The 27,921-nt window shown below is 38.5% G+C and overlaps 1 protein-coding gene across 5 annotated transcripts in view; it reads left to right on the top strand.

Annotated features, from left to right (window-relative positions):
* LOC121720489 (collagen alpha-6(VI) chain-like) overlaps positions 1 to 26,112 on the top strand; it is a 44,421-nt gene extending 18,309 nt beyond the window's left edge. For 3 of the 5 annotated variants that reach the window (XM_042106620.1, XM_042106622.1, XM_042106621.1), the window contains 30 exons: positions 275 to 420; positions 2,716 to 2,808; positions 2,962 to 3,015; positions 3,875 to 3,946; positions 4,043 to 4,069; positions 4,262 to 4,306; positions 4,670 to 4,723; positions 4,978 to 5,040; positions 5,424 to 5,489; positions 5,592 to 5,645; positions 5,741 to 5,776; positions 6,932 to 6,994; positions 7,678 to 7,740; positions 7,984 to 8,046; positions 10,201 to 10,263; positions 10,557 to 10,607; positions 10,834 to 10,869; positions 10,993 to 11,055; positions 11,151 to 11,213; positions 11,704 to 11,739; positions 11,829 to 11,865; positions 12,066 to 12,077; positions 12,394 to 12,887; positions 13,736 to 13,829; positions 14,485 to 15,162; positions 15,838 to 15,943; positions 16,658 to 16,812; positions 17,294 to 17,464; positions 24,193 to 24,237; positions 24,484 to 26,112. In XM_042106620.1, the coding sequence (XP_041962554.1) occupies positions 275 to 420; positions 2,716 to 2,808; positions 2,962 to 3,015; positions 3,875 to 3,946; positions 4,043 to 4,069; positions 4,262 to 4,306; positions 4,670 to 4,723; positions 4,978 to 5,040; positions 5,424 to 5,489; positions 5,592 to 5,645; positions 5,741 to 5,776; positions 6,932 to 6,994; positions 7,678 to 7,740; positions 7,984 to 8,046; positions 10,201 to 10,263; positions 10,557 to 10,607; positions 10,834 to 10,869; positions 10,993 to 11,055; positions 11,151 to 11,213; positions 11,704 to 11,739; positions 11,829 to 11,865; positions 12,066 to 12,077; positions 12,394 to 12,887; positions 13,736 to 13,829; positions 14,485 to 15,162; positions 15,838 to 15,943; positions 16,658 to 16,812; positions 17,294 to 17,464; positions 24,193 to 24,237; positions 24,484 to 24,656 (3,176 nt within the window). In that variant the 3' untranslated portion in view covers positions 24,657 to 26,112. The remainder of the gene's footprint in view (positions 1 to 274; positions 421 to 2,715; positions 2,809 to 2,961; positions 3,016 to 3,874; positions 3,947 to 4,042; positions 4,070 to 4,261; positions 4,307 to 4,669; positions 4,724 to 4,977; positions 5,041 to 5,423; positions 5,490 to 5,591; positions 5,646 to 5,740; positions 5,777 to 6,931; positions 6,995 to 7,677; positions 7,741 to 7,983; positions 8,047 to 10,200; positions 10,264 to 10,556; positions 10,608 to 10,833; positions 10,870 to 10,992; positions 11,056 to 11,150; positions 11,214 to 11,703; positions 11,740 to 11,828; positions 11,866 to 12,065; positions 12,078 to 12,393; positions 12,888 to 13,735; positions 13,830 to 14,484; positions 15,163 to 15,837; positions 15,944 to 16,657; positions 16,813 to 17,293; positions 17,465 to 24,192; positions 24,238 to 24,483) is intronic. The other 2 variants (XM_042106623.1, XM_042106624.1) reach the window with 2 other exon arrangements.
* Positions 26,113 to 27,921: the final 1,809 nt, after the last annotated feature.

Genomic DNA, 27,921 nt, shown 5'->3' on the forward strand with positions numbered 1-27,921 from the left:
AGTAAACGAACTAACAAAGTATCAGCATCAGTTCTTGGTCAAATGATTATTTTATACATGGTATCGGCACATAATTTGTTAATCGGTGCATTCCTAGTTCCAGGGGGATTGGAAACTTGAAGGATGTTGTATGAAACCCACTAGATGGGATGTCTAGACAGCATACAGTAGCTTTGAGGAAACAATGATGGGTGAGCGTACAGTAGCTTTACTAAACTCTCACAAATCCACTCAGTTTTTTCTACCGTGTTGTTCTTCTCTACTTTCTGACCAGATGTCCACGCACTTCTGGCGGTGGCTTTGGATGGAGCCACAAATGCCCACGAGCTGGAGCTGGTTGAGTTTGGGCGAGGATTTGGCTATAAGCAACCTCTTGCCATCGGAATGCATAATGTGGAAAGTGCCATACTGAAACAAATTGTAAGAAGCGTTTTATGAAAATCTGTTGCTACCACTCCTCTTAACTGTGTGCTTTTTATGCACTGTCTGTATAATTTCCATTATTTAGGATTTGTAAGTTTTTGTATTATGTAGTGACCAGGGCTACGATACCTGTGCATTTTTTTTTTTCATTTCCCATGTTAATTAACAGGTTAGAACTTTCACATTGCCTCTGTGATACGCATGTCTCAACAGCGAGTCATCTAGAGCAGTATTTTTTTGTGTCACGGCATCCCTTGCTTATAAAGACACAATATTGTTCAGGGAAATGCAGAAAACTAAGAACAGTTTTGCAAGGAGTGCCACTAGGGTGTAAGGCTGGGTGTCCCTCTGGTGATCTTCAGTTTAGGGATCCAAAGAATTCAAAAAGATCTGAGATAACCCATTTGAGTACTTCAGATCTTTGCAACATACAGTACAGAAAGCTAGTTTTGTATATATACATTGTATTGACTAATGTAATAATGTCTCAAAATAACACATAATACAACTCCAGGATCCAGGATAAAAAAAAAACATTAGGCCTACAGTAGGCTACCTTTTTTTTAAACATTTATTTATTATGGATTTTGTTCATTTTACAAACAGAACAATACAAAACAACACTATAGCACACAATAAGGCACATTATAAAGAAGCAACAGCAACAGAAAAGATGCTGGTTATAAAGCATAGATATAGACCCTTTCAAGAGAGTTCCATTATCAGCATCATAGTTGGCCCCACAAGACTTCCTTTTTAACATTCCATATGTTATCTTAATGCAGAGGAAGTAGATTGGGGCCCAAATAGAACGTTCAAGCATTGTTTTTGTTTTTATTGTTGAAAGGGTCTATAGCATATGGTTTGTACTTACAGTAGGCCACCTAGTGTAATTCAATATAGATCCATAAGGAGTATAAGCATACCTGTTCTTCATTATGAGCCCATTGTCAGAGAGGTCTGTGCCCTCTGTGCCTTGCCACTTATTGTTTTATGCTTGTCCATTATGTAAGGGATGACGGCCGCCGAGGTTTCCTGTTATACGGAGTTAATGGACGAGGAGGAGGCAAAAAACTCCCCAACGTATCAGCTGAGGGCAGTTTCCTCAGCCAAGTCCATAACGGGACACCTCGGCGGCCGTTATCCCTTACATAATGGTTATTCAGAATTTATAGCCACCCACCAGCCAATTAGAAAAGAGTATCTTCTCTCCGGGTGATAACATTTAGTTGGATAGGCCTATATTGAATGAAGCATTGAAATTAATAGATCAACATACACTTTTAAAAATAATGTGTTAGAAACAACATAAACTGTATTGTCCCTTTATGGACATAGAGATGTGTGAACCTGAGCACACCGTAAATCAGGAGGATAACGCGGAGGATGGTAGGCCTACTCGAGATTTATATTAATGAAGACGATTAGAGAGGAGAGGAAGTGAGAGTGGGGCAAAATGTTTGTCCAGCAACAGCTTGCCAATGATAACTGAGAATGAGAGGGTTTGTTGTAAAGAGTTCCACTTAGGATTACTGTCAAGACCTAGCCGGTTCAACCGATTCACGTCACTCACTACCCAGGAAATCATTAAGACATGCATAACCATGGCGGCCTACGAGTTAACAGGTTTTCTAAATTTTTTATACCACCTTTTTTATAGCTGATGCCAACGTTAATCTTATAAGGCCAACATGTCGTACTAGCCTGGGTTCCTTTAAAAAAACAAAAAAAACACAATTTGTGTTATTTTCAACACATTCGTTTTAAGAGAGAACATGGTAGACAATTCAGCCATTTCCTTTTATAGTGTTTCCCTATGAGCCCATATAACACTTTTACTAACAATAGTGTGTGCCCTGGAAGAGAAAGATTTGCTGGTGGCAGATCCAGCTGAAAGTGTACTATTTGTACTATTGTACTATTTCTGTGTGGTGTTGTCTGTCGTGCTTCAGCTTGTCTGTGTATATATATATAGATATATATATATATATATATATATATACACACAGACAATATATATATATATATATATATATATATATATATGGTCTGTATATATAAGTCATTTCTCTTTGACTTTTTGACTTTACTTAACCCTTCAGCCGGTATGATCACACCAGTGTGACAAGAATGCTGGAAATTGAACGTTCTAACGAATAACTAGGTTTATTGAATTCAACATGTAATTTTAGAACCTTGCATTGTTGCAGAACATAATTTTCTTTTAGAATGTTAAAAGCTCCCCTGCTGAAGGGTTTACAGTAAGTCCATGTCTTGTCTGCACCTCTTTAGGATACATCTACAGAGAGAGTGTGCTGTGGTGTGATGTGTAAGTGCAGTGGTCCAGACGGAATGCGAGGACCACGAGGACCGCCAGGCCAAAAGGCAAGGACACACTGAGAGGCAGATTTTTGATCAATTCATTATTAATGTATAATTAATTTTTCCGTGATCAATTTATTTATTATTCTTTTATATGTGTGCTTTCTTTGTGTTGCTTTGTGATTCCAATTAATGTGCTGGCCATCATCTGTGCAGGGCCCTCCAGGCACAAAGGGTCATGCAGGATATCCCGGAGAAGAGGGTGGTCCTGTAAGTGTCATTTTCATGTATATTTATATATCTGTATAAATCAAATAGTGTGTGTGTGTTTGTTTGTTTGCCTTTGGGGGCTAAGGATATATATATATATATATATATATACTTTTTTGATCCCATGAGGGAAATTTGGTCTCTGCCAACCCAAATCGGTGAATTAGTGAAACACAAACAGCACACAGTGAACACACAGTGAGGTGAAGCACACACTAATCATGGCACAGTGAGCTGCCTGCTTCAACGGCAGCGCTCGGGGAGCAGTGAGGGGTTAGGTGCCTTGCTCAAGGGCACTTCAGTCGCAGCCCACTGGTCGGGGCTCGAACCGGCAACCAACCAACTAACCTCCGGTTACAAGTCCAGAGTCCACAGTGGGCCACGGCTGCCCCCTAGGGATGGAATGGGGTGTGGTAAAGCGATGTAGCGAATAGGGGGAATACGTAATACACTGTCACTAAAAGAGGGCCTTCCACTTTTTCATGGCACTTGATGGCCACTGTGCTTCTCCTACACACTTGAAAAGGTATATAATTGGTTGCAAACTGCAAGGTCACCACTAGATGGCGTTAAATGCATCATACTGCACCTTTAAAGTGACTGAAGTAAGATGCCTCAGTCAGAGTGCTATACAGTATTTGAAATGTACTTAAGTCTTAAAACTCAAATGTACCTTGGGAGTCACATTTTGTAACTAATCTGGCAGCCAAGTGCCACTACTTAATGTAAAATATTTCAGCTTTCTTGTCTATGTATTTCAATAGAAAATAACAAATAACAAAAAAAAACAAAAACAAATTGGTTTCAGAGTTGTGTTCAATTAGAATAAAGATTTCAAACACCAGTTTGTTTTCTTTAGGGAGAAAGAGGCCCTCCAGGTCCAAATGGGACTCAAGGAGTGCAAGGGTGCCCTGGGAGAAGAGGCATAAAGGTACGTATGCATAATGAGTTTTGAAAACATTTTGAAAAGAAATGTCTTCTGTAAAAACTGAAAAAATATCTCATTCATTGTCGCTGGGATTTGCAGGGAGGAAGGGGCTACAGAGGTGATACAGTGAGTACAGAAATAATCGATCTTCTTTCACTTAATCTTCAATTAATGAAATGAAAAAGAAAAATGCACAATGTACATCTGCAGTGTGCTGTGTAGCACATACATCCAAATATATAAATGTAACACAGAACTGTATTAATGACAATACCACTTAGCTCATTTAGCATCATGGATCCAATTACTGTTTGACAGGGAGAAGATGGAGAACATGGACTGGATGGAGTTAATGGTGAACAGGTAATATAACTCCAGATTCTCTTCAACTAGACTTTTTTTTTTTGAAAGAAAAGAAGAAGGAACGCTTCTCTGGGTCGAATTTTCTTTTGTTATAGTCAAAAAATTCAGGGTGCTCTTCAAAAGGGGTTGAGTTGAAACACATTAGCATGTAGCCATTTCCGATTAAAGGCTTTTTACATGTATCAGGAGTGCCTCAACTTTCCTGTTTTTTCAATGTTTTCAAAGACTTTTTGCTGAAACAAACAGACATTCAATATCTTTTACTCATCCAAAATGAAACTGCAGTTATGGTAGTTTTATGATAGTCGGAATGTATATTTTAACTTGTTTTTACATTAACATTTTGATATCTATCCTTCACAGGGTGTCACTGGTGTGGCTGGTGCTTCTGGAGAGAGAGGAGAGCCTGGCAGCCCAGTAAAGTATTTTTCTAATGGGTCTATTGCATCTGCATGCACTGAACCTATTTTCATTCAACACAGCCTCAAAATCAGCATGATCATTAGATTTAGGAATGTATTTGCCAGCAAATGAAATTATAGATAGAATAAAAATGCACAAGTGAATGCACTTGTGCATTCATGTTAGGTATTGTTAGTATAGAAGTATGCAAATTGGAACACAGGCATTATTCCATCTGAAATATCCTCTCATCCTCCTGTGCGTTCCAGGGTCGCCGTGGTATTAGAGGGGACCCTGGTGTCAAGGGACAGCGTGGTCTGAGAGGAGATCCTGTAAGTTTTACTGACTTTTGGTCAGCTTTAATCACTCACTCATGTGAATTTCATGTGTATTTTGACTCACAGGTCATTCAAAAATGTTAATATTTTCTCTTACAGCAGCACAAAACATTAGTTACCATGTGATCTATGGTTGGAGAATACTACTGTTCTTTGTGATGCTATTGACACATTGTTACTAAAATCTACTGTATGTGCAACTGTGTCACATTAACTAATTGAGGGAATTGCCAGAGCAGCAACAACTTGTATTTGTTACATCAATGTTGTGTAATATAAGAGGCTCTGTGAATCTTGAGTCTAATATCAAGGTGCACTGGAAGACCTACATGTAGTGTCTTTTCCTGTTCAAAACATTTCCTTTTCCCTCTGTTCAGGGAGAGCCTGGGACAGACAACACTATAGCAGGCCAAAAAGGAGAGAATGGACACAGAGGAATGCAGGTTTGTGAAGTAACATGGGTGCATGATACAAATTGACACAATAAAAGTAGATAGATTTACAGCACTACTGACTCAGCTTTTTGCCTCTTGCTCCTTTTACAGGGAGAAGCAGGACCGGACGGTTCGCCAGGGAGACCAGGGGATGCTGGAAACACAGTATGCCCATCATCCCCTCATTGCATTAATGTCTTTGGGTCTTATTGCGTCACCAATTTCACTGGTATGATTTTGATTCTTTTTCTGTTTTCAAGGGCCCTCAAGGGAGAAGAGGTAACCCAGGTGTCAAGGTAAAGTTTGAACTGCTGTTGAAGAGGCAACATTGCATAAGATTTTTAGTGAGGTAGTTGTGTGCACATCCCACCTTTCTTTAGGCCAGGTGCAGGACAAAGGTATATGAGCGTAATAGAAGAGAGAACAACAGAGTTTAGCTCTAAACTTTTAATTAAAAACCAACAACGTTTCGACCCGTCTGGGTCTTCTTCAGGCCTGAGCGGACATTCTCTCTTCTATAATTTTGCATAAGATGTCTCAAATTCAGATATGCACACTGGTCTCGGACAGATATATTTTAATCCAGTCCTATAGGAAGGCTGCTCTGAGTGATAATACAGGAAAGCACAAGAGGGCCATAGTATTTAACCTACCCTAGTCTTTATTTATGGCTAATCTAAATTTGACATTCTAGACAAGCCTACATAGCTGAGGGACTTTAAGGATTTTAGGTGTGTAATATCAGCATGTTAGATATTCTATGGACTATGGATTCTATGGACATGTGAGATATTCCATGGTTAGATAATCCATGGTCTAGTCTCCTGTCTGAGACTACTGTATCTGGAGTTAGTATTGAGCAAGATATAACATCTATTTGTATTCCCACAACAATGCGATGTATCAATTTGCTGCAACTATTATTATTAAATGTTGTATTGGAGTTTTTAACATAGCTAGTAACAGGTTAGATGCAGATGTACTTATGAATGCTGTCAGATTGCAAGACAATTTTGTATAAAATAAAGAGCAACTTGTCTGTTCTGTTTATGCAAATGTCAATATCACAAAGAAATAATGGTAAATTTGACCAATAGTTATCAACAATATTGCTAGAATTGATTAATGTATCATGCATCTGCAGGGTTTAAAGTGTGTGTGTGTGTGTGGGGGGGGGGCGCAGTTCCGCCACCTCAGATAAATTAATAATAAATATATTATTTCATACCAACGATATACTGTAGTGCGATGATATTGTTAAAATAAATGGTGAGTTAATTTTTCGCGTGTACAGAGGTGACAAAAAAGCTAACAATTCTTGTCCAAAAAGTATTGCTACACCACGATACTCAATATGTTCATCATTTTTCCCCATTGCATTGACACTGGATTTTAGGGTTCCCCCACCTGCCAAATCCCACTTTAACCGCTGTGCATCTGCTTTATTACAGGGATCAATTGGAGATCCGGGAGATATTGGAATCCAGGGCAGCCCTGGGCCATCAGGCGCTCAGGTAACACTGCTAGTTGGACTACACGTATAATCAAACGTTGCAAATGTACATACTGTAGCCCTATTTGCAATGGGTCTGCTTAAGTACTGTAGATTCCAATAAGACGGCGTTGATGTTGATGCTGTGTATACGTTTTTAACAAATGGAAGCAGACAATAAACTCATTCCATTCTTAATTAATCTAGAACGACCAATTAACTGTTGTTAAGAAGTTTTACTATTAGACTTTCTGTTGAAAAATGAGGAAAGTTATACTTAAATACCTCTCATTAAATAGCCTGCTGATGTGTTTTGATACAAACACCGATACTGAATATGCTGTGTGTACAGAAAGCTTTTGTTGTCAAAACGAGTATGAAGGAGACCTTCTGGCAGGAGTTCATGAACTGTAAAGGAAGAAAGGAATGATCACTCATTTAGTCAGATATACTATGTATATACAAAGTCCCATTTTCAGACAGATGAAAGCTCCAGGACATGAAAACGTGCTGTTAAAACTTACTGTAGTAAATTTGTTTTGTGTTTCTGTTCTACACGTCATTTCTCAAAGATACATCAGTAAAACGTTTAAGCAAAAGCTTTCAGTTTCAACATGAAATGTAATTTCATGTAGTGTTGTTATTGCTCATGATTATGGTCTTTACCTTGTATGGTTATTAATGCCTGATTTATTTGTCTTTCAGGGGCCAAGAGGTCCTATCGGTCTAATAGGGCCAAGTGGCAGTTCTGGTTTACCTGGACCTCAGGTAACTGTCAAAGATAACCACACTGTAAATCACAGAGTGTTGTGTTGCACTATTCTGTGAATATTTGCTTAAAACAAAAACGCAGATTAATTGCAAAAATGACACTATGCTGCATTAAAAGTATAGTTGGTGATTCTAATCCAATACATTTTTTTTTGTCTAATCCCACAAATTGCTCCTAATGGCCTGAAGCCATATGGAAAACAGCACCAATCACTGTAATAAAATGTGTTCTCTCTGAAGGGACGACCAGGAACTACAGGTCCCAAAGGATCTCCAGGAGGTGCAGGATCAAAGGGACAGAAAGTTAGTCAAATCAAATGCACATACATGCTCACATCCACACTCTTCACACACATGGGGCCCTAAAGAGCCGTAGCATAAACATCATTGGGTTAGGTCAATGGTCCCACACACCACATGATTGCTAGTTCATGCATGAGACAGTTTTTGCCTGCTGACTGATGTTGCACTTGCCAATCATTTACAGTTTTTCTCAAATGCTTTGTCAATGTCAACTCTGATATCACTTTTTCAAAACAATTATCACACAGGCCTAAACCAAAGCACCCTGGCCATTGTGGGCAAAACTACATTTTGTTTGCAAAAGATTAACATCTACAAAACATTTAAAAAGTACAACAAAAGCAAATCTTTCCTTCAAATAATACAACTTGTGTATGCCAAATATAGGCTTTAAATCAATAATTACAAAATTTACCACAAAATGCAACACAGTTTACAACACCAATAGGTACAACCTTGAATGTTTCTATGTCTGTGCCATTTGTTGACACTTTACATAGTTATAGTATGTGTTAAAAGGTAAACATGCATATCACAGTATGAATTTTCCTCCTCCCAAGATCCTGTCATTGACATGTAAGACCTACAGTATATTAAGCATTTCAACTACAGTTGTCCCCAGAATTATTGGCACCTCTGCTAAAGTTGACTAAAAAGAGGAATATAAAATCATCTTTTGGAAATTGATCTTAATGCCTTAAGTAAAAAAATGAGGAAATATCCAACCTTTAAGGACACCAATTTTTTTTGTGAATGAATAATGTATCATAATAAATAAATGTTCTTCCTTAAAATACAAGTATTGGCACCCCTATGTTAAATTCCCATAGAGGCAGGCAGATTTGTATTTTTAAAGGCCAGTTATTTCATGGATCCAGGATACCATGCATCCTGATAAAGTTCCCTTGGCCTTTGGAATTAAAATAGCCCAACATCATCACATACCCTTCACCATACCTAGAGATTGGAATGGTTTTATTTCAGTTAGCCTATTAGCCTGTTTGATTTGCATTGAGCTCATTGAGCATCAAACCAGCTAATAGGCTAACTGAAATAACAGTTCCTCCCCACGTAATCTCTCTCAGCCACATCTTTGGTACAAATCGGGCAGGCAAATTGTTGGGCATCCTAATACGTAATTCTGCGCATAAGTGCACCGTAGCACGTAAAAGTTTAAATTAGAACATGGATAGTAGAATATTAAAATATTAAAATATTCTACTGTCCATAGACAGTATATCCCTTCACCAGTGTTGGGCAAGTTACTTCAAAAGCGTAATGCATTATTTATTACTTGTTACTGTCATCTCAAAGTAATTTGTTACATTACAATATTACTGTCTTTGAATTGTAAGGCATTACAATACATTTACATTACTTTCACCAAAATAACATTAAATATGGATTTGGTGTTCTCAATAGATCTTCATGTGTTCAATGCAGCTCATTACACAGCAGGAGGTTATGTGGTATGGCATAATGACTGAGCTAGGCTTAAGGCTAACAAAAGAACAATTTAATGGTTGCAGTTATGGCTCACGTGACAATGTAGGCCCCAAAGGCCAAAGGTCACTCACAACTTAATATAGTAAAATATAGCCATAGTGAAATTGTATGTTGACTTTAAATGGTTCTCATCATTGCTGGTTGCCTTTCCTTCCACTTACAGTGGTGTAGACTTAATGCATATAGTTTGAGAATAATGGCTATGATCTTTGTCTGTAAAAGCAACATTTTAGTTATTCTCACTGCTTGAAATGAGAAGTATAGCCTAACCATGTTAGATCTGTTGCATGAATGGCAGAGATAACTCAAATTCCCTTTCTGCAGTCATCTAAATAAGGCAATCAAATTCCAGGACCAGCATAGATTACTTTTTTAATTCTTAGATAATCTTCTCTGGTGCCAATTGAGCATTTCTCAATTTTGGATTAAAAAGCAAAGTAACTTCAGTTATTGAGAATTGTACCGAGTAAAAAATAATTGCATTGGTAATGCCTTACAGTACATTACTGCATTACAGCAAAAAGCAATGCATTACTGTAATTACATGACTTTTTTAATGCATTACTCCCAACACTGCCCTTCACTAACCACTACTACACCAACTATGTTTAGTCCTACCCTCATCATGTTCACTGTGTGCCTGTTTAGGGTCAACAAGGAGATTCTGGAATCAAAGGAGGGATTGGATCTGCAGGCCCCAGAGGACCCCCGGTACGTCTATTTAAAAAGCTTCTCAAACTTAAATTTGCAAACAGCTCTTCTATCCTGTTTCTTTAACAATTATCAACACTGGTGGTATAAAGCCATGGATTCACCTTCCCAGACAAACAGTATGATAATCAGTGTTGCAATAATGATGCAGTTGTGCTGCATGTTTAATAAACTTTTAAATCACTTAAACAAAAATAAAAACAAAAACTTAATGCACAACTTAACTGCTTGTCAGTCATTTATTAGTTATTTAATGTCCTTAAAACTATTTTCATTGTTTGTGCTTGAATCAGGGGCTTGATGGGAGAGATGGCTACGGACCTCCAGGACCCAAAGGACTGAAGGTACAGCCAAAAGTGCTGTTGTCTAAAGAAGCTAAACAGGAAAATGTGAAAATAGTATCCTATTTAGAGGAATTTCACAAGTGTTTATGGGACATGTTTTGAGTTGTGAATGCCTCATGCTGTGCCACCAGAGGTCAGTGTTGCATTTACATTTGTCAGTACCTGTGAAAAATGTGTTATGCAAAGACCTGAATTTTAATGTACTGATCAATACAATATTTTAAAGGGCGAGTCAGGCTTTCCAGGTTATCCAGGACTACAAGTAAGTCATCTCTGAAATATTCTATACTTTACCAGTATTTGTGTAGATTTTACAAGACAAAGAATTGAATTCCATATTTCAAGTGAGGACATGATACAATGATAATTTTTGTTTGTGCCATAGGGAGAGGATGGTACTAAAGGTAAAAGTGGAGGTCCTGGAGTCAAAGGAAACAGGGGGCGAGGGGTGAGAACTGCCGTGCACCCACAACAAGGATATTTTTTCAGTATTGAAATATTATCATTTACTATTTATAACTGAATTGCAAAATATTAAAACAGGGCAATGCTGGCAATAGTGGTCTGCCAGGTGACCCTGGAACTACTGGACCAACTGGACACAGGGTAAGATAGTGAATTAGTGAAATAATGATAATTAAAAATAAAACGATCATTGAAATGATGTTCCAGCTATGTTTTTGTACGTTGTGAATCAGTAAGCACTGTATTTTTGGTTGAACTTATATGTCATGAGGATTAAAAGATAAAACTTTTCATGTTTACAGCTCTTGGTTTTAAGGATGCTTAATCAGTTATTAATATTTGTTGGATGTGATATTTATTATCTGATATACTGTACACACCTTTTATACCTTTCTGCTCCTGAGCAATTAACCCCAAGTTGTTCCAGAGGGACTGTCTTTGTCTCTGTAAACCACTTTGGATTATACTATCAGCTCAATGTACGGCAATTCCTTCATTAGACAGTAAATGGCCCAGCTGGAGCAATGTCCAGCTGTCTTTGATCCTCTCAGTGCTGTTTCCTGAATGCCTACAGCAATGGAAAAGCAAGGTGAGATTAGGTCAGATTCAAAGTGTCCTGTTTACTTTTCAGGGCTCCAGAGGAGCGTCAGGACCCAGACAGATGAGTGTACGTTCTTTTCCCCCTTGTTCTTGGTTTCTCTTTGGTTACATTAGTGACATTCTACAACTCTGAAATGTAAACACTGTATTTTACAGGACTGCGAACTAATCAACTATGTGCGGGACAACTGTGGTATGTTTACATTTTATACTATTATTGCATGCTGTATCACTGAAGTAAGTAATAGGTTTCTGTTTGCCATAAATTCATATATTTACAGTTTGACAAGAGTTCCATGGCCAGGGGCCAGTACTATTATTTTATTCCATATCATTCTGTATTTGATTTATAAATGATTTTGACTAATTATCTGTCACCTTCTTCTTAAACAGCTTGTGCCTCAGGTAAGGTTTTCATTTTTTTTTATTTTTTTTTTAAAACATGTCTTTTTTTGGTACGTACATGTTATTGTTCACATGGAGTTATTGTAATGTTTAAAGTAATCAGCATGAAAGAAATCATAATTTTTAATTGATCCTAGTGTTATTATCTACCCTTGAAAGGATTATAAACCCTTGAAAGCTTGTCAAGCCAAAATAGATCACACATTTCTATATCATCCACACATACTTGACAGTTGTAGATGCCAGTGATTGTTATAGTATAAAATTATAGTACCAGTTTATTTTCTGTGATAACACTCTTGTATTGTGTTCTAAGGTCTGATAGAGTGCCCAGCCTACCCCACTGAGCTGGTGATAGCCCTCGACATGTCTGAGGATGTGACCCCTGAGGTGTTTGAAAGGATGCGCGCCATTGTCCATCACTTACTGGAGGACATGTCCATTGCTGAGAGCAACTGCCCTAGGGGCGCCCGGGTGGCAATTGTGTCCTTCAGCTCCAGTGTGAAGTACCTGGTCCGGTTCTCAGACTACCATCGTAAGAAGCACCTCATCGAAGAGGTGAATAACATTGCCCTGGAACGCACCTCCAACCGCCGCAACATTGGGACAGCCATGCGCTTCGTGGCCAGACATGTCTTTAAGCGCACACGAAAGGGTCTGCTCATGCGGAAGGTGGCTGTCTTCGTCACCAATGGAGCCTCCCAGGATATCAAGGCAATTAACACTGCTGTCCTGGAATTCAAAGCCCACGACATTCACCCTGCTGTCATCTCCTTCAGGAATGCCCCTAATGTCCGAAGCGCTTTCGAGGTAAGTACAATAATGAAGAAAAAAGTGTATGAATCTTATTCATAGGAAGACTGACGGATTGTTATGAAAATAAACGGTTTATGTTAGTACAATTTGGTACCACTCCACACTGCCCCGCTTAACTTATTTGTGATGTCTTTTTGGATATCTCATTTGTCATGTATGTCTGTCCTTGAACACTCCATCAACATTACATTTAGTGCAGTAACAAACAATCCGATTTCAGTCTGATTATACTCTACTCTGATTAAGAAAATGTCCAATCCAATTTCATTAAATCAGAATGAATACCCTTTGGAGTAATCGTTAGTATTAGTTACAGTTCATCATGATTCCTGAATGAAGGAATCTAGGGTTACACTTTACTCTACAGTATCAACATAAGAGTGACATGACACTGTCATGAACGTGTCATAAACAAGTCATAAACGTTGATGACATAACGCTTCTGTCATTAAGTGTCATTTGGTTTTTGTCATAACAAGTTAGGGTTAGGGTTTGGATTAGGGTTAGAGGGTAGTATTAGGGTTAGGGTTCATTTGTCATGACAGTGTCATGTGTTCATTCACTCTTATGTCGATACTGTCAAGTAAAGTGTTACCGAATCTAGTTACTTTTCCACTTACTATGTAAGATGGAATATTCAAAATTCTGATAATAATGTGATTGGTGCTTTTACCAGATTGTTCTGCACATGTAGTCACCCTAATTCTTTCCTTGTTGTCTTCACTTGTCATCAAATGTAGGGGTTGGACATGTGGGGGTTTCACTGTATGAAAATTGCCATATAGTTTTTGGTCAACATCATTGACCTTGCGCATTAGTAATTAGTATTTGATGTTACACAGGCTGATGAAACCCAAAGTTTTATACTGAACCTGGTGGAGAGTGGTCAAGAACGCCAGCAGATAAGTGATGTTAAAAAGTGTATAATATGCTACGGTATGTGAGATTACTTATCTCATTCATTTTAAAAGTTCATTAATTTATAATTTATCTCATTCATTTTATATATTCATTCATCCATGAGTTCATTTCATTGATGCATTGTCTCATTAATTGAATAAGTATGTATTTGTCTGTATATTTATGTACTTTTCATATATTTATGGCCAAATTAATAGTAGTTCAAATTAGGCCTGCACAATTTAAAATATATTCTAGCCTACATTTAATTTATTATGAAAATTAAGTATGTTGTAACTAGCATTTCATATAGTTAATTTGAGCAACAATTTGGACACTGGACAATTCAAGAGAACCTATTGTTAGCAAACACAGAACATTCAGATAGATAGATAGATAGATACTTTATTGATCCCCAAGGGGAAATTCAAGTCATTCACAGTACCTAGTCGTCACACCTTTGATTCAATATTGTAAACAAGAATAGGTGAAACTGTCCAAGGCGGACAGGTGAATGTTTTTTAGAGGCACTACATATCTGCGTATATAGATTTGTGACTGTGATACAATTATTAGGTATATTTTAGAACAAATTATTATCAATGTGAAAGATGGTGCACAACGTTGTAGACTAACCTTCATCAGCTGACAGTTTTTTTTTTTTATGTGATTCTCTTTTGACTCATTTCAGATCCTTGTAAAAGAGACGCAAGTTGTTCCAATATGAACAAGACTCCAGCTCCTGTTCAAGTAAACCTAGATCTGGCTGTGTTGGTGGACGGGTCACGCAATGTGCAAGCAGACCAGTATGAGGGTGTGAAAGAGCTGCTAGGTTCAGTGGTAGAGCAGATCGCTGTGAGCAGCCAGCCATCCAGGTCTGATGGTCAGGCCAGAGTTGCCTTGTATCAACCAGTTCCCAGCTCATACAGACCCACAGCAGGACAAGTTCCTGTCCAAGAGGAGTTTGACTTTACGAGTTTTCAGGACAGCAGTGCAATGAAAAAACACATTTTCCAGAGCATGCAGCAGCTTGGTGGGTCCTATGGGCTGGGATATGCAGTGGAGTGGGTCATCACAAGAGGCCTCCTGACGGCCGTAAAGTCACGTAAGAACAGAATGGTTCTTGCCATTATTGGTGGGGAAACGAGCTATTGGGATAGAGCCCAGCTTGAATATGCCTCCAAATTAGCAAGATGTCAGGGTGTGGTGCTGTTCACACTGACTGTTGGGGACACCTTCAACACCACACAAGTGGAGGAGCTGGCCAGCCTACCCTTGGAGCAACATATGGTCCATCTGGGAGAGGTGAAGCAAGGAGACCAGGAATATGCCAAGCGCTTCTTGCGAACCTTCCTGAGCTTCGTTAAGAGTAAGGAATCCCTTATGCGAGAAACAGCATTCTTTCTTGCTTTTCTACTTATATGTATACAAACTCACCATTGCCCTTTTCTCTTTATATCTGTACTTTGAGTTTCAAGGTATAAGATTAGTTTAGCCTATAGTTTTGATTTGATTGATGTTCTCACCAGAATAAGGTACTATTTTGGGAGCGAAAACGGCTTGCGGTAACTAAAGACGCACATGCACTATTGCACAAAGAATTGCTTTAAGAAAGGTGTGGTCAAATGGATTTACATGTAAGTAAGCAAAGCCAAGCCAAAGTTAATTAGTGAAAAGTTTCCACCACCAAATGTGGGCCTAATGGGTAGTCCCACTCAAACATACAATAAATTATGACTTCCAAAATAACTTTTATTTTACTTATTAGAAGTATGTGGTGAGAGAAACAATGTGTACACTTTATTACATTTATGCTATTGCTTTTAAGTACAAGAGCTTTTGTCTGTAGTGCCTCCACATCTAGCCTGATTCTGCCAGGCCCACACCACATCAACAGGCCTATAGTGTTGTCTCCATCGAAAGTTCTGTGCTCATACTAGCCGAGTGTTCTTTATGCTATTTACATGGAATGTAGATGATTCCATGAAGCAGCATCTGAGGTTACATTGCAGTGATTCTGGTGTGGCTGCTTATATTCACACAGGGGAGGTGAACACATACCCTTCTGCAACCATCAAGCAGATGTGTCGGGATTTCCAGCAACAAAACCAAGGGAGTGTTCTTGAAGCTGCAGAACGCCCTCTTGAAAAGTAAGAATGTGACTTCTAAAGGATATATTTCTCCAGATTTTTTGATGTGGTCTGTGTGACAAAAACATCAAATGTTTTTTGGCCAGTGGTCTACAGACCTCCAGTACTTTGCAACTTTGAATTTCCCTTAGGGGTCACTGGGATTGCTCGGAATCAAGGTGTAAGTTGATGTTATGGAAACCGTGATGCTATGCTCATTGTTCAGTTTAGATTGTGTTTTTTATGCTCTTATTCTACTTCATTTACATAATCTAACCTTTGTCATTCTAGACAATATGAGTTTGTATTGTCTAATGGCAAAGGGTATATTATGTAAAATAAGTAGAATAAGAGTATATTTAGTAATATATTTGTATCACGATCCAGTAAAATTATGTTAAAATTAACACTATGTTCTAGGTAAGAGTAGAAATACCTTTATACTAAAATTATCATTGTTTTCAAAAGCAAGTTGTCAGTGCAATTATAGGCCACCATCTGGTTGACATCAATATCTTGTTAATTCCTTGCTAATATTGTACTTAGGCTATTCTTATAGGCAAGGGACAGACATTAATCCCCCTCCCCGGTAATATAGTATTATTGGGTGAGCTCTCCGGGAGCCCCATGCCAGCCAGTGCTGGGCCCTTAGAATCGTCCTAAACCCCCCAGCGGCACCCCTGCTTATAGGTATCCACACCCAAAGATCAAAATGAAACCCATGCTCTTTTTCAGGGTCCCTTGGCCAACATCCACTGGCACTACGGAAGTTGTGGAAGAATTCACAGAGGAGGTAGAAGAGTATACTGAGCAGACAGGCCTGGACCAGACACGGAACACCCAAACAAAGGATGGGGGTCAGCAGGCCATTGGGCGCGGAGACACTGATGGTACCCTTTCTGCTCATCGCACTTAGTCTCATTTCCTCACTTAAACTTTCTGTATGACTCAACATCAGGCTTTGTAGGGCAGCCATCATGTGCTCCCTGTGTGTGACAGTCTAAACATCTGCTTTCTTGGATGCAAAGCAGATGACATTAAACAATTGAAAATCCTGTAAAATCATTATAATGAACACTAAAATGCTCAAGACGTGTGACAAATTAATACACCAGTAATTCCTCTTAAAATTATGTAAATAAAATAAAAATGAAATGAGGAAAAATAAATTAGCTAAATAAAAAGCTAAATAAAAAGCTAAATTACACATAACATCACCTTTTTCACAAAGAAAGCCTTTGACAGGTCTGTTCTGAAAAGGCTAATTGTCTGTTGCAAGTTTTACCTGATTTGCACGTCTGTTTGCCCTAACACTCAAACTGGTCTGTTCCCCTGCATGTCAAAAAGTAAACATGATTGTCTTGCTTGCAGCTCAGTGTGAACTCAGTGTGGATGCCGGCAGATTTTGTGGAAAGTATGAGCAGAGGTGGTATTATAATACAGAGATCGGTGCATGCTCGCCCTTCTGGTACGGTGGTTGTGATGGTAACAGCAACCGGTTTAACACGGAAAGTGAATGCTTCGACACATGCAGTCAATACAGTAAGTTGATTACCTCTCACTCCACAAACGTCACTGTGGACCTTGTATTTGTCAACATTGACTAAAAAGGTGTTACCTCTCCTCAATAACACTTAACACTATTTTTAACAGAAAGATTGTCTTGCAAAATGACAGTAGTCATTGCATGCTGCATGATGATTGTCCCATTACGCTAACATTATTATGACCGCCGCTAGTGAAGCTTCCTGAATTTTTGGTCAACGATACCCGGGACACCGAAACACCGGTGCACATGACATTTGGTGGGTATGTAGCCCTACTAGACTTTTACGGAAAAATTTCATTTCGTTCCCGGGGGCCACTCCCCCCCCCCCCGTGCTGGGCCCCCCAAACCGCAAAAAAAGCAGTTTTTCCTAAATAACTACCTGAACCGTGGCACCGAGGATGAAGAATATTTTATGGTATGTTGGTCTCAAGGGCCCACATCAACCTGGCCCATAATCACTCATTTGTGATTTGCACCCCCCCGGTAAAAAATGAAAATGCAATATTATTCTGCTTTAATCGCCCCTATCTTCAGTTAAGATGTTCAGAACTGCACCAAATTTTATGTGTATGATTGACCTGGCATTCTCTGGGGGTATGCCAAGTTTCGTATAATTTCATCCATGGGGGGGGGGAGGGGGGGTCTAAAAAAAATTAGGTTATGTGTACATTTAGTGACTGTACACTCATTGGCCTGTAGATGGCGGTGCACACATATACACATGCACACACACACAGGCACCCACATACTATCGGTATTAGAACGGCCGATACATAATTACAAATTCAGTAGGATTAAAAGAAAGCCAAATATTCATCATCATCATGGCTGCATTTCCAGTATTGGCGATAAGTAGTCGTTTGTCCACTAGATGGCGCATCGTTGCAGTGAGACGTAATTTTGTTGGAAGTTAAAAGTGGGTTGGAAAAACAATGGACACTTCCTACAGGACTGTAGTTTACCGCAGAGAACGTCTAATAAGGATAGGACGATGTTCACATGAAATGTAATTCCCATTTCTTCTTGAAGCCGAAATAAATCTGAGGATGTTTATCGGACATGCTTGGTTTTTACTGCAGGTACGTTAATCTTATAATATCAATAAGGACCTAGGTAATGTTACCATTAGCGTTGGTTGAGTGATGGAGGCCAATTTGATTGATTGCATTTGTAGAAAACTATAAATGCGGTTATACCAAGCAAATTGATAGCAGCACTGTAATTGTATCTTTCGACTGTCATTTGTTGCACGTGCTACAAAAATCATTCTGTGCAATGGAAGATTTACCAACGTTACACCGGTCTGATACAGTTTTGCCAATAGATGCGTGAGACTGAGACGCCTGTTTATTTGTTTTAAGTGCGTGCAGGGTGTGAGAGGGGAATCGATGTGCTTTGATTCCAGCTTGGTAGTTGTAGTCTGTGAGATTAAAAAGCACATGTGTGTGAAGTATCCAAACAATGACACCTTCATTTCATTATGGCTGCTTTAGCAACACACCTTAAGCTACTCTGTAGTGGGTCCCATTTAGAAGTGGCTACTTCATTCGCGCTTTCCTTGACTCATGGAGCTGCGTGAATTTTATTACAACTTTTCGCCACGATATGGCAGTTTAAGTCCGCTTGATACTGTAAGGTCGTAAGCCATTGGTTTCCAAAGGAGATTTTATTTATGTCGCCAGCATAGCCTATTGACAATTTATGTTGTAAATAGGCCTACCTTATAAGCCTACCTGTAGCTTAGGGAAGCTAACAGCTTTCTATTAGGATCTAGTTTGTTAGTTACAATTTTGTCATAACTCCCTGATGCATTTTTGCATTTAGAATAGCCAGAGCGTGGATATCTCATTCGGAAAATTAAACAATACGGGTGCCTATGGACTAGGCTGGGTGAACCCAGCCTGATCTGCCCGCTATTTATTTTTTGCTTTCTTAAAAGATTGAGCTTGGTCTGGTGAAAGCCAGACTAGCCATGGACCTCAGTTACACAATGCAAGGGAACATGAATCAGCCTATATTTGCACGAACAATAACGGACAACAGCTCTTCAACTTTGGCCCGTTAAAATGTGTATGAACAGTCTAGCGACGCATTTCATCAAGGCCAATTTGGACATGTCAGTTATTTGCACCACTGGTTAGATGTAAAACAGCATTTCGTTTCAGACTACTGTTACTTAATTTGTGCATTAACAATAACGTTTCAGACTACTGTTACTTAATTTGTGCATTGACAATAAATAATAAAGTACAACAGATACAATAAAGTATCACATGAACTAAAGATGACTAAAATCTTATGTAGAAGAAGAAACATTCACAAAAAATCCATCCATCCAAAAATGACCTTTGTTTTTGATAGCTAGTGAAAACGGCATGGAACTGACAGAGATGTTTTTGTTTATAAATAAATAAATAAATAAATAACATTATGCTGATACCTTTTGCTTTTCCCAAATACAATGTAGCCTACAGGTGTAAGTGACCTTTTTTCAATCCAGTTGCAATGGATGAACTGTGATGAACTACATCCTTTCCGCGAAAATAAATCACACTAATCAATTTGTCTCCATCTTTTACTCCATCCCCCACTCTTGAAACTTTTGTGTATGCTTGTTTGGCATGCCTGTGTGTGTGTGTGTGTGTATGTGTGCGGCTGCACAGAAAGTAGCCTACTGGCGCTGAAAAGGTGAATAGATTGTAGAATAGCCAATTCTACCAGAAAAACTCAGTAGACAGTTAACAATTTAATGAGTAAAGGAACAGCTTGGATACAAGCATGATAGAGTCCTGAATAGGTAACAGTCTTTGGCGTAGGCCCCGTCTCGGATCCGTCCAGCGATCTCGTCTCCTGCCGATGGATGAAGGCAGGGGCGGGGAGCCTACCCCCCACGACGAGACGGGGGCCAACTGGTGGCGGTGGCTGAAGGAAGATGATGTGGCAGGCAGACCATGCCCGATTGACGTGGACTGCTGGCAGAGGTGGCTGGAGGGGAGGTGGAGGGGACGTCAAGGTCAGCGTACTGAGAAGCAGAAGCAGTGTTAGGTGGTACATATTTAAAGAGCCCACTGAATTCCTATAGGCTAGCGCTGATTGAATGAGTGAATGATCAGATTGCGGGGCTTTCCCGAAAGTAGGCAGTTAAGATTGGCTCCGTGTAAGCATGGGAGGAGTAAAGGCTACACTACGAGTCTTCCTAGTAGAACTTTCGCTGAAGCTATCATAGAAGTTGTAGCATTGTTATAAAACTTTTAAAATCTCTAAACAATCACAAGTAGGGCAGTTCATCCATTGCAACTGGATTGATGAAAGGTCACTTACACCTGTAGGCTACATTGTATTGTATACATTGGAAAAGCAAAAGGTATCAGCATAATGTTATATTTTTATTTATTTATTTATTTATGTATGTATGTATGTATGTATGTATGTATGTATTTATTTATTTATTAATAAACAAAAACATCTCTGTCAGTTCCATGCCGTTTTCAACAGCTATCAAAAACAAAGTTCATTTTTGGATAGATTTTAGTCATCTTTAGTTCATTTGATACTTTATTGTCAATGCACAAATTAAGTAACAGTAGTCTGAAACGAAATGCTGTTTTACATCTAACCAGTGGTGCAAATAACTGACATGTCCAAATGGGCCTTGATGAAATGCGTCGCTAGACTGTTCATACACATTTTAACGGGCCAAAGTTGAAGAGATGTTGTCCGTTATTGTTCGTGCAAATATAGGCTGATTCATGTTCCCTTGCATTGTGTAACTGAGGTCCATGGCTATTGTTTCATTTTCCGATTGATATATCCACGCTCTGGTTATTCTAAATGCAAAAATGCATCAGGGAGTTATGACAAAACTAGATCCTAATAGAAAGCTGTTAGCTTCCCTAAGCTACAGGTAGGCCTATAAGGTAGGCCTATTTACAACATAAATTGTCAATAGGCTATGCTGGCGACACAAATAAAATCTCCTTTGGAAACCAATGGCTTACGCCTTACAGTATCAAGCGGACTTAAACTGCCATATCGTGCGAAAAGTTGTAATAAAATTCACGCAGCTCCATGAGTCAAGGAAAGCGTGAATGAAGTAGCCACTTCTAAATGGGACCCACTACACAGTAGCTTAAGGTGTGTTGCTAAAGCAGCCATAATGAAATGAAGGTGTCATTGTTTGGATACTTCACACACACGTGCTTTTTAATCTCACAGACTACAACTACCAAGCTGGAATCAAAGCACATCGATTCCCCTCTCACACCCTGCACGCACTTAAAACAAATAAACAGGCGTCTCAGTCTCACGCATCTATTGGCAAAACTGTATCAGACCAGTGTAACGTTGGTAAATCTTCCATTGCACAGAATGATTTTTGTAGCACATGCAACAAATGACAGTCGAAAGATACAATTACAGTGCTGCTATCAATTTGCTTGGTATAACCGCATTTATAGTTTTCTACAAATGCAATCAATCAAATTGGCCTCCATCACTCAACCAACGCTAATGGTAACATTACCTAGGTCCTTATTGATATTATAAGATTAACGTACCTGCAGTAAAAACCAAGCATGTCCGATAAACATCCTCAGATTTATTTCGGCTTCAAGAAGAAATGGGAATTACATTTCATGTGAACATCGTCCTATCCTTATTAGACGTTCTCTGCGGTAAACTACAGTCCTGTAGGAAGTGTCCATTGTTTTTCCAACCCACTTTTAACTTCCAACAAAATTACGTCTCACTGCAACGATGCGCCATCTAGTGGACAAACGACTACTTATCGCCAATACTGGAAATGCAGCCAAGATGATGATGAATATTTGGCTTTCTTTTAATCCTACTGAATTTGTAATTATGTATCGGCCGTTCTAATACCGATAGTATGTGGGTGCCTGTGTGTGTGTGCATGTGTATATGTGTGCACCGCCATCTACAGGCCAATGAGTGTACAGTCACTAAATGTACACATAACCTAATTTTTTTTAGACCCCCCCCCCCCATGGATGAAATTCTACGAAACTTGGCATATCCCCAGAGAATGCCAGGTCAATCATACACCTAAAATTTGGTGCAGTTCTGAACATCTTAACTGAAGATAGGGGCGATTAAAGCAGAATAATATTGCATTTTCATTTTTTACCGGGCGGGTGCAAATCACAAATGAGTGATTATGGGCCAGGTTGATGTGGGCCCTTGAGACCAACATACCATAAAAGATTCTTCATCCTCAGTGCCACGGTTCAGGTAGTTATTTAGGAAAAACTGCTTTTTTTGCGGTTCAGGGGGGCCCAGCACGGGGGGGGGGGAGTGGCCCCCGGGGACGAAACGAAATTTTTCCGTAAAAGTCTAGTGGGGCTACATGCCCACCAAATTTCATGTGCACCGGTGTTTCGGTGTCTCGGGTATCGTTGACCAAAAATTCAGGAAGTAGATTACGGGAAAAAAAAAAAAAAAAAAAAACTTTGACAATCATTATATGACCGCTTCGCTAGCGGCGGTCATAATACATCAACAGGAAATAACACTGTAATTATACCATTGTTGGTTGAAATTCCTGCAAGTTCAGAAATGAGTTGATATGTGGCGGAAAGAAGTAGTTCTACAAGAAAGTTTTAGTAATTAAAAATGGGAAATTATAACAGCAAATAACATAACACTGGCAACAGTGGTATAAGCAGGATAATGCTCTAAGGCGTTCAGTTATCAGAAAAATAATGCACTTACAAGGTATAATGGCCCCTCCACTGTGCGTCAGGTTGCATTACAATCTCAAACGTACATTATTTTTCTGATAACCGAACACTGTGTCGTCCATTATCCCTTACATATGCAGTAATGTGACTAAAAAGTATATGGATAATTCTGTTTCAAATCAGATTAAGTTGTTTCTTCCCTGCCTCAGATTTTGTTGAAATCTTGTCTATATCATGAATGGTCCCCAAAACCAAGAACTGTAAAATATTTGATCAAATCCTGTCTTTCAGACCTTAACATTTATTTCGTTTTACAGCCTGAAAACACTTTATATTGGAAGCAATGTGGTTGGGCATTAATATTTTTAAGGCCCTAGAGTTGGGGAGAGTGCAAAAAGTGTGACATTTGGTATAATTCATTATTTTTTTTAATTAATGTTCATACCATTTTAGTCTTATGAAAATGGCCCAAAAATGCAATCACACCTTGTTTGATCTTTAATGGCATGTGCATTTGGATACCTCAAATATTGGCACAACATTGATAAAGTATTGTATTTGCAGACAGAATGGGGTACAAAAAATATCTCGGTTTCACTAGATTTGAACTTTGTTCCAAATAAAGAGCCATATATAAAATAAATGGGCATGTAGTACAAACTTTAAATGGTCTGGTCAGTCTGAGAACATGTTTGTCTTCCATCCAACTAAGTTTGGGTAGACTAATGTCCAAATATGGCTTCCAAGATCAGGAATTTTTGAGTGTAAAAATTATGAAAAATCAAGGACGAAGTTACAGGTCTTTGTTTTGGGACCTAAACATTATGTAGACAAACTCTGAGCAAATTCCGAGACGATGCAGTGACCATTTTCCTGAACTCTGTGTGATTTGACACTGAATGGCCCATGCAGCAATATTACCCTTCTCTTTAAATAACTGGATGTATAACAATTAAATACATGATTTAACTCTTTTGCTCTATTGATGTGTAAAATGACCGATGTCTGGTTTGTACTCACAGACGTAGATGTACTTCAACAGAAAGAGGATGCAACCGTAGTGCAAGGTAGTAAAATAATAAACTTCTCAGCTGGTGAACTTAAAATCCCTAAAAAACATCTTTATAACACTGAAATAATAACTTCATAAAATGAACAAATACTTAAAAATACTCAAATTACACCAAAATGACAAACAGTGATGCAAAGGTGCAATTTGATATTGAAAATTATGTAAAATGCCACCTCGACATATCCAAGTTTGCTACTTGAGGTGTAAACATTTGGTGTGATCTTTTATTTCTCTTTTGCAGACGTGTGCAACCTCAGGCAAGATGAGGGTAGCTGTCGAGAGTATGCTCTGAAGTGGTATTACGACACAGTGCAAAATGAATGCCTCCAGTTCTGGTATGGCGGGTGTGATGGCAACGGAAACCGTTTCGAAACCAAAACAGACTGCGAGGCTCATTGTGTGAAGGCGCGTTAATGGGAAAAGAATGAAAATAATTTGAGGACTCACACACATTTTGTTATAGAGCTTATCTAAATACTGTTACAAGTGGTGCAGTACCAAGTATGTATAGTTTTGATTGGTCATTTTTAGTGAACCATTTATTGGGACCATGGGATTTTTTACTGCACATGTCTAAGGGCTAAGCTACACCAGGCACGTAACTGAAGTATTCTGTTCGTGTTGGGTCTGCTGCAACAATTAGCTTCCACTATAATCAATGGAAGTAGCTACACCATACGTGATAGTGGCGCGTACTGTACGTAAAAGAAAAATAGACCATTCTTCTAAAATGGATTTTACGTGTCACGAACGGAACGCTTCAGTTACGCGCCTGGTGTAGCTTCCCTGTAAGTGACAAGTAAATATTTTTCCACATCTACACCTACTTCTGCACCAACAAGATGTTGGATCTCTAAGCTGTTAAACAAATAATAATAAAAAAAACATCATGAAAGGCTATTCATCACCATTCAACTCTAACAGTGGCAAGCATGATGGTAAACTCATGTTTAAAACAATTTACGAATGTAATTTTATAGAGCTTTTCCTAGTGTCTCCAAAGTGTTAGCTGTCTTCACTTTGCACTGACAGCGTTCCATAACTGTGCTATTGTAATTTTTGTGGTTATCTGGAACATAAAAAGTACTTTTGTAAAGATTTGAGCAAAACAGTTAAAATGTACATGAATACACATTACTCTAAACTGGAGTATGGCCATTGCTGATTGGAAATGACATAGTATTGTTGTATCAAGTATTTTTGATATCAAAGATCAACATAATATTGACAAAGTGACACTATCTTAAAGTTGAATTTCAGCTGGTGCTGCTTTTTTTTTACGAGAAATGTCTGACGTGTGACTGTTGCCATAATTTCCTGACTGTTACCACATTCAACCTAGATGTAATAACATAACGTATCAACAAAATTTGTATGAATTTATCAAATAAAATGTCAACTTGAACAAAACCATTACAAGCAGTTGTCATTAGGACTTAAATGTTAAAGGGCTGTTCGCACCAAAAAACAATAACTATAACGATAAGGGGAAAGAAGTATTGCTATCTAATGACAATGTCCCACACATATAATATAACTGTAAAGACATGAAGAACAACATCATTGTTTCAGAGTGATTAAGATCAATAAAAAGCTGATAGTCAATCAGAATCCATCAAATTTTAGGTATCACATTCATCAACATAAGGATAGACTTTTCTTATTGTTGGTTAGTGTGGACGCTTGTATCATAGTTACAGTTATCTTTATAGTTATTGCTCCTGGTGTGAACGCCCCTTATAGGTTTGGAATTTGTGGAAGTCTGAAAATGAGTAAGGACAATTTCATCTTGTGAGTCGTTTATACATTTGATGCTGATTGATCTGATGCTTGATATAAAAAAAAAAAAAAGAATTAAAGAAAAATACAGAATCAAGAATGCTGTCACGTCCTCATTTTATCTTATATTTTTCAACTGAGTGGTATTTTTTGCACAGAATGATCTATTTGCACATTAACTGAGCGCTGTTGTTGGCACAGAACTATCTATTTGCACAGATTGATTTTTATTGTTTGCACACAATATGCAGGCACACACATAACTGTGTGTGTCTGCATGTCAGTTAGTTTTTTTGGTACTTTTGTAAAGATTGGAGCAAAACAGTTAAAATGTACATGAATACACATTACTCTAAACTGGAGTATGGCCATTGCTGATTGGAAATGACATAGTATTGTTGTATCAAGTATTTTTGATATCAAAGATCAACATAATATTAACAATGTGACACTATCTTAAAGTTGAATTTCAGCTGGTGCTGTTTTTTTTACGAGAAATGTCTGACGTGTGACTGTTGCCATAATTTCCTGACTGTTACCACATTCAACCTAGATGTAATAACATAACGTTGTATCAACAAAATTTGTATGAATTTATAAAATAATTCCTCAACGAAAACAGTATCCTTGAAAAATTCCAATCAGGTTTTAGATCAAATCACAGCACAGAAACGGCTCTAGTAAAAATAGTCAATGATCTCAGACTGGCTACTGACTCAAACAAAGTCTCAATCCTTATTCTTCTGGATTTGAGTGCGGCATTTGACACCATTGATCATAGCATCCTAATTCACCGCCTTGCGAAGTGGGTGGGTCTCTCTGATAATGCTCTAAACTGGTTTCAAACCTACATTACTGGCAGAGATTTTTATATCAGTCTAGGAGATCATGTATCTGAAAAACATGACTTGCCTTTTGGTGTGGCCCAGGGGAGCTGCCTTGGTCCCCTGCTATTTTCTCTATATATGCTTCCATTGCCATGGGCATTGGGTCATAAGTCAGCATAATGTAAACTTCCACAGCTACGCAGATGATACCCAATTGTATATTTCTGTGGAGCCAACTAACCCAGATGGCCTTTGCTCCCTCACTGCATGCCTAACCTCCATTAATCAGTGGATGAGCAAAAAAATTTTGAAACTAAATGATGACAAAACAGAGGTACTTCTGGTTGGACCAAAACTAAAGCGAGATATTATTCTTAGTAATCTGGGGAACTTGGCGCACCAGGTCAAACCAAAAGTAACAAGCCTCGGTGTCATCTTAGATGCAGAGTTAAGTTTTAAGCCCCATATCAGTAAAGTTACTCAGACAGCCTATTTCTACTTGAGAAACATTGCCAAAGTGCGGCCCTTTTTAACTCAACAAGATGCAGAAAAAATAATTCATGCCTTTATCACTAGCAGGTTAGACTACTGCAATGCACTTTTCACTGGTCTTCCCAAAAAACATCTAAAGAAATTGGCACACATACAGAACTCTGCGGCTAGAGTTTTAACTAAGACTAAGAAGAGAGAACACATCACCCCTGTGTTGGTTGAACTGCACTGGCTCCCTATTTCCTATAGAATTGATTTTAAGGTTATGTTAATTACTTACAAAGCTCTGAATGGCATAGCACCTTCATATATCTCTGAGCTTTTAATATCTTATCAACCACAAAGGAAACTTAGATCATCCAATTCTAATCTTTTAATCGTACCCAAAGTGCTCCACAAACAAAGTGGAGAAGCTGCTTTTATCCATTATGCCCCCAAACTATGGAACACCCTGCCTCTGTACATCAAGCAGGCGAGTTCAGTAAATATTTTTAAAAAAGATCTGAAAACATACCTGTACAGGAAAGCTTTTAGTTAACTCATCTTATCCTGTAGACTACTTTTTCAGATTATTCTACATC

The sequence above is a fragment of the Alosa sapidissima genome, chromosome 10, assembly GCF_018492685.1.
Source record: "Alosa sapidissima isolate fAloSap1 chromosome 10, fAloSap1.pri, whole genome shotgun sequence".
NCBI lineage: Eukaryota > Metazoa > Chordata > Actinopteri > Clupeiformes > Clupeidae > Alosa > Alosa sapidissima.